At 46.3% G+C, this 6,607-nt stretch overlaps 1 protein-coding gene across 1 annotated transcript; it reads right to left on the bottom strand.

Annotated features, from left to right (window-relative positions):
* Window positions 1–3,603: 3,603 nt before the first annotated feature.
* Window positions 3,604–6,399, bottom strand: LOC136545581 (guanosine deaminase). The gene is made up of 5 exons (XM_066537588.1): window positions 6,242–6,399; window positions 4,717–4,776; window positions 4,341–4,531; window positions 4,099–4,203; window positions 3,604–4,001 (listed from the first exon to the last, which is right to left on the bottom strand). Exons 1-5 carry the CDS (start codon window positions 6,255–6,257, stop codon window positions 3,813–3,815), a joined length of 561 nt encoding a protein of 186 aa, XP_066393685.1. The 5' UTR covers window positions 6,258–6,399; the 3' UTR covers window positions 3,604–3,812.
* Window positions 6,400–6,607: the final 208 nt, after the last annotated feature.

The following is a 6,607-nucleotide window of genomic DNA, read 5'->3' as shown; positions in this document are numbered from 1 at the left end:
CTTCTGAATGCAAAAAAAATTAGGCCTAAGTAGCTGAACAAAAACCATGAACTGCTCTACCAATCCTTGTCTAAACATCTACTGCTCTACAAATTGCAAGCAATGGGAGGGGACAATACCTCTAAGTAGCTGAAGTAGCCACCCTAGCACGCCGCCAGTGCACACCGAAGCAGCTACGCTGCAGCAGGTGCCCGCTGGAGCAGCCCGCTACGCCGCCAGAGGAGCTGCCCGCCAGCGCATCCCGTACTAGCTAGGCTGCTAGAGCGGTTCGTCGGAGCTGTCCGCTGGAGAGGCTCGCCGTAGATGCCCGAGAGGCACGCCACCGGCGGAGAACCTACTCTGTAGCAGGTGCCCGCCGGAGCAGCCGCTACACCGCCAGAGCAGTTGCCCACCAGCGCATCCCGTACCAGCTAGGCTGCTAGAGCGGTTCGCCGGAGCTGGCCGTCGGAGAGGCTCGCCGCCAGCGGAGAACCTACCCCCGCCCTCTGCCGGATTTGGGTTGGGTTTGGATCTAGGGGCAGCACGATTGGATTGGGTTTGAGTCATAGAACTGATTCAATAAACGAATAAGAAAAAAAATTCATCTATGAGCATGACCAAAGTCGTGTTCTGATGGTAAGGCAGCTTGACTCTGAGTGAAGGGTGCTGGGTTCGATTCCCAGGCCCATTCAAATAGATAATAAATTAATGTTCCCACTCTATAACACGTCTGAATTCGTAGTGTGATGGTAAGCCATCTTGCTTGGGAAGTGCAGGTCCTGGGTTCGATTCCTAGGCACTGCATATTTTTTTTTAATTTCACTTTTATGACAAAAATTTCGGCTAACAGGTGGGACCTCAATGGTGAAACTACTGAGCTTCACTTCTATGACGAAGTTCACAACATTTCTATGACGATTTCTTCTACTTTGTCACAGTTGAACAAAGGGGTTGACGCCCAAACCGGTCATCCATGACGAATAACGAAATTTCGTCATTGATGAATCTTGTTCAGTGACCAAATTTGGGATCGTCATACCCAAAACGTCATAGATGAAAGGATTTCTAGTAGTGTTTCTTGTGCACAACAAATTACACCTGTATTGTATTTACAGAAGTATAAAATTTCAAAACAACCAAACAGGGCCTAAGTGTTAAGTCAAAACTCCAGTGCCTCTAATATAATTAATTCAATTTATAATTTCTTATAAGATGGATTTTGGTCCTTGATTCTAGTGGTTAGAATACTTTTATCCATGGTTTGACCGTCTTGGGCCGGGCTTACTAGCGCAGGCGCGGACCGCTGGGAGGTGGCAATTGGCATCGGAGTTGGAGTTGCACGTCGCAATCCACTCCAAAACACCTATAGAGAAATGTGAATTTTTCAAAAAAAATATTAAATAAAATAAACACTGATTTGTTAATGCTCATCTAGCATGGTTAAGGATTTAATTATTATTTTAATTAATTTGTGAATCACATTATATTACATCTGCAGATACTCATACATCAAATATGTATGCACATTCATACTATTCCGGGCTCAACAGACACCTCGTTATCGAGTTTAACGAGTGACACATTGTTTACTACTAAAAGAACACTGCCATTAAATATTGAAATAAAGTAAAAAAAAATGCGAATGCCCGCATCAAGTAAATGATGTCTTGACATTAATGAAGTCACCACATGCTTTAAACAGACATCTCAATGTCGAGTCTTACGTCGAACACTAATCCCGAAATAAATTTAGAAAAACAGGATCAGTGTGAGATGTGCACCATTTACTGGCGACCCCGCGTCAAGTCAGGAGTTAAACCCAGGTGGGCATTTCCGCAAGGAATCCAACCTGCTAAAGTCCGCACATTTCACAGGCAGGCACAAATGGAGGCTGCGGTTAAAAAGAAATATTTTGTACTCATGTAACAAGCCATATGACGTCTGACCGCCCAGTTTCACAGGCGACGGAAACTTGGAAATGGCACCATGACCATCCTTTTGGCTCTCGAAACGAAAACCATCGACCATGTTTGCCCTCTCCAGCACATCACTTCGTCTGAAACTTCCCCTCCGTCTTCTCAAAGACCTCCTCGGCGATCCGGGCCGCTTCGCCCTCGGCCTGCCTGATCTCTATACCGGACTTCTGATAGTACTCTACGAAAGCAGCTGGGATGCTGCTACTGAACCCAGCAGCAGCAGCAGCGACCTGCGCCTTGGCTCCATACACCACCTTCTGCAATTGCAGGACCAACGGAACAACAGTGCCAACAAACAATCATCTTCAGCTCTCTATGCAATGGGGGCCATGCAGCAGTGATGTGTTACGAACGAACCTTTATCTTGGATAGGCGAATCAGTCCTAGGCACATCGGGCATGGCTGGCAGGACGCGTAGATTTCACAGTCGGAGAGGTCGATTCTCCCTAGTTTATTGCAGGCCTGAAATGCCAAGAGATTAGGTGATCACAAGATGGGTTTATATATATAACAAGCTGCAAAGTAGCAGTGGCAGTTTGCCTGTCTTATGGCGGCTAGTTCGGCATGCGCCGACGGATCGGTGTCCTTGCGGACGGAGTTGTGGCAGCTGACCACCTCCTCGTCGCCACGGGCGATGACCGCCCCGAACGGATTTCCGCCGCCGCACTCGACTGCCCGGTAAGCTTCGTCCACGGCTTTCGCGATGAATCTGTAGTCCCGCTCTTGGCCAGCTGCTGCTGCTGCTGATGATGATAAAGCCAAATCCCAAGTCAGAGGCTCTCTTTTTCAACAGTGATCGAGTCGAGGTCGAGGCCTCCATCACTTTCAGTTCCAAGAAGAAAGCTTTCAGTTGGTTCAGGTAAGTGACCAACGCATACATACATACATACATACAACATACCCTTGGGGACCCTCCATGGATGGCAGCCTGGGCCTGGCAGGAGCAAGGAGAACTTTTTTTCTTTTTTCTTTTTTTATTTATTTCAGGAGCAAGGAGAACTGGAGAAGCAGAGGGGAGACGAAGGGAAGGAGTCGATCGTGTGGCACTGCCGGTGAATGGAAGGAGCGCTGATGATGAATTGGAGATCCGAGATCCGTCAGTCGCTGTCTCGTGCAAACGCTGCTTGTGTTAATATTTGCCTGGGATACTATACTAGCTCATCTGAGGAGCGTGACGTACGTACCGTGTTAAAAATGAAAATGGTGACATACGCATGCAGTCCCTAACAACCAACAACCTTACACACACACACACACACACACACACACACACACACACACACACACAGATATTGACAAACTGTATTCCCATACTGAACAAAACCTCAAGGACATGTACCACACGAGTACTACCTGCATGTACAACATGTTCAAATTTATTGAAACAGAAAGCTTGTGCAAGAAAAGGAGAAAAGAAAAAGAATTTACATGTACAATATGTTAAGGACATGTAGCCTCCCAAGATTTTACAGCAGTAGTAGTTTGTTGACACTTTATGCCGAACAAAATGCATGAATCAGGTAAACCTGTAAGTGGAAGCTTCTGAGTTCAGACATCATTCTCAATCTACAATGGCACCCAAATGAAACGTCAGAAAAGGGACCTCATACTCGAATTTATTTAATGTGCTAAAAGGCACCATCAGAAATGGAGAATGTAAATTCCATTAACTGCACATTAAGTTACAGCAAAGAACAATCTTGTGTATGTTTACAGGAAATCCAGGCATCATCATCAGAATGTTAAACAATGGAATCGAGATATTTTTCCGAAACAATGGACATTTGGGCAACTGTATTATTCCTTGTCCTTCTGAGTGAGCATTGTACAAATCTGAAATCCCTCTTCTGCTAAGCATCAGTACATCCGGAACTTCTCCTTAGTCTTTTCAAAGACCTGCTCAGCGATCAGCGCGCCTTTGCCGTCCGCCTTCTTGATCTCCATGTTGGCCTTCTGGTAGAACCCAGTGCCTCTCAGAGCATCTGCAATGAAGTCGTCGAATCCAATGGCGATGGCAGCCTCTGCCTTGGCCCCATAAACCAGCCTCTGCGTTGCAGGACGAGTAGGAATGTTAGACAATACTCAGTAATGTCTCCCTGTGCCAATCAGTTTAGGCAATCAAAACAGTAATAAAAGTATGAACCTTGATTCGGGACAGATGAACTGCACCGAAGCACATTGGGCATGGCTCGCAGGACGCGTAAATTTCGCAGTCAGAGAGCTCAATTTTCCCAAGCTTTTTGCAAGCCTAAAATATGGACATACAGTGACCATCAAACACATAGCAAAGAATGGAATTAACTGCCAGAAAGATTGCAGAAAGAGGTCAAAGTAATGAAAATTTTACTGAGAGCAACTGCTAATGGTAGCCTTCAAGTAATTTACCTCTCTAATTGCAGTTACTTCAGCATGTGCAGTAGGGTCAGTGTGCTTCAGAACCATGTTATGGCAGCTAACTACTACTTCATCGTTACAGACGACAACTGCTCCAAATGGACCTCCGTCACCACAATCGACTCCACGATATGCTTCTTCCACTGCTTTTGTCAAAAATTTGTGATCCCTGTCTTGCACAGCTGCAAAATGCATGTCTTGGGTCATTTTTCTTGCTGTCGTTACATAAAAGCAAATTTTACCAAATGTCGAAACTGTGACCGTAGAGATCATAGGTCAAGGCCAATGTTAACCTTCTGTCAGTATGTAAAGCTGTGCAACTACAAGGGAATTACAAAAATAATTATTACCACAGCAATGTTCTCACCTTCCTGATGACCAGCAAATGCAGAAGCAACTGAGATGGTTCCATCCTTTGACTCCACAACTGCATGCAGTAGAAAAGCACATACATTCAGGTCATGGTTTATCAGAAGAAACCATGCTGTTAATGTTGATTATACAACTAATTTTAAGCGACAAATTTTAGCAAATTTCCTTGTCCTGAAACTTGTATCCAACCACAAAGAAATCAGGTTGGCAGGCAAGAAAAGATGTAGCTGCGAAAAATAATGTAGGTTCCTTTTGAAGCAGACATAAATTTCAATTTAGTTCATGGCATCAGTTGTGACTTGTACATTCAAATGAAACAAATACTTTGGCTCAATTTCAAGACAAAAGATCCTCAGTTAAGCATTTCACACATCAATTCATTCATGGCAAACACTCAATCACTTCCCCACTTCTAAAGAGTCAATTTTCTGTCAGATACCAGAATGTCCTAGAAGAAGGCTGGTCCTCTGTCTGCATGACCAGTGCAGAATTTTACTTGTGGAGCGAAACAGCACATTCTTGTTTCATTAGGTAGTACTGTTTCTTGTCATTTGATGCCTATATATGTATTTGGCATGTGCCCTGGTGGCAGGGCATATTTGGAATGAGCGGGCATGAGAGACAAGATTGATAGTAGCATCCGCTATGGTCTGTCTACTTGCTGTAGTTTAGAGAAAGAAAAAAATTGTTCCAGGATGACATGCCTGATGATGTATGTATTTTTCAGTGGAGCAACAAACAGGGTACAGACTGACGGACCTTCCAAAGTGACAGGTCAGGAAACAGCACAACAAAACTAGAAAAGCATAGGAACGCATCTGGCACGTGGATCTGTATCTCAAAAGCTACAATAATAACACAACATCGATGCCTCAGCACATGCGTGTGCATCCACCAACCTTTTAACGGTAAAATTCAAGTTTGTGATGCACAGTCTGATTGGAATCTGAGGGGAAAAGGGGAAAGCAAATTGACCCTGGCAAGTAGGCAACAGAGTTGCAACAACCCTGCCCAATGCCCATAGTCCACAGAATATGGAGCAACGGAATCACTTGATATCCCACCCACTAGCGTTTCAGTCTCACCCGACGAGATTCGCAGTAGCAAAAGCAACGAGTAATCAACTAGTGTGCATTTTCATAAGTAAGATTATAGTAACATGATAAAAATCGAGGCTAGAACGCCTCGCTAGGATTCGATTCTACTCCGTCAACATTAAAGTAGTAACCTACGGGGATTTATGCCCCGGAACAGGATCGAGAAGACCCGGAACAGAGCCCTGCTCGAGGGAGATGAAATGGCATGCGCCAATGCCTCAATCAACCCCCACCACTACCACATCCTGCTCCCCCGACCAAAACAGAACCGAGAACAGAGCTGGAATTCGAGGCAGGGAGAGGGTGCGGGGCAGGAGGAGCAATCGAAGCTGCCGCGGCCGCAGATCGTGTACCGGCCGCCACCGAATCGGTTACTGCTACCAGTGTATCATCAATCGCACGATAAGAGAGAGAGAGACGTACCTTGCGCCTCATCCATGGTTGGGGGTCGGACGGAGAGAGAGAAGAGGGCTCCAGCAACTTTTGAGCGAGAGAGAAAGAGGGAGACGCGACGGTGCCGAGATTCCCTGGTCGGTGGCGTCTCGTGCTCGTGCTCTCTCCCGCCGATCGGGTCGGGTGGGGGTGTCGTCTCGTCTAAATAAGGAGGCGGGCGAGGTCGACGGCGACTTGTCTTGGCGCCACCCAAAGAAACGGGGCCTATCCGCCGCTGAGTGGGACTTGGGAGGGCGTGGGAGCCACCGCGCGGCGTGTGAAACTGTGAACTCCACGGACCTGGTTCACGGTTCACCGCTGGAGATGGGTCTCCGGCTCTCGGTGTCGGAGCCTCCG

This window comes from Miscanthus floridulus, chromosome 3 (assembly GCF_019320115.1).
Source record: "Miscanthus floridulus cultivar M001 chromosome 3, ASM1932011v1, whole genome shotgun sequence".
Classification (NCBI taxonomy): domain Eukaryota; kingdom Viridiplantae; phylum Streptophyta; class Magnoliopsida; order Poales; family Poaceae; genus Miscanthus; species Miscanthus floridulus.
Note: the sequence above shows the minus strand (reverse complement) of the source record. Positions and strands in the feature narration are given on the sequence as shown.

Coding starts and splice junctions, on each gene's coding strand:
- LOC136545581 (XM_066537588.1), bottom strand. Junction 4,532..4,716: donor ATTTGCTGGTCATCAGGAAG/GTGAGAACATTG, acceptor TGCATTTTGCAG/CTGTGCAAGACAGGGATCAC. Junction 4,002..4,098: donor TTCATCTGTCCCGAATCAAG/GTTCATACTTTT, acceptor CCTGCAACGCAG/AGGCTGGTTTATGGGGCCAA.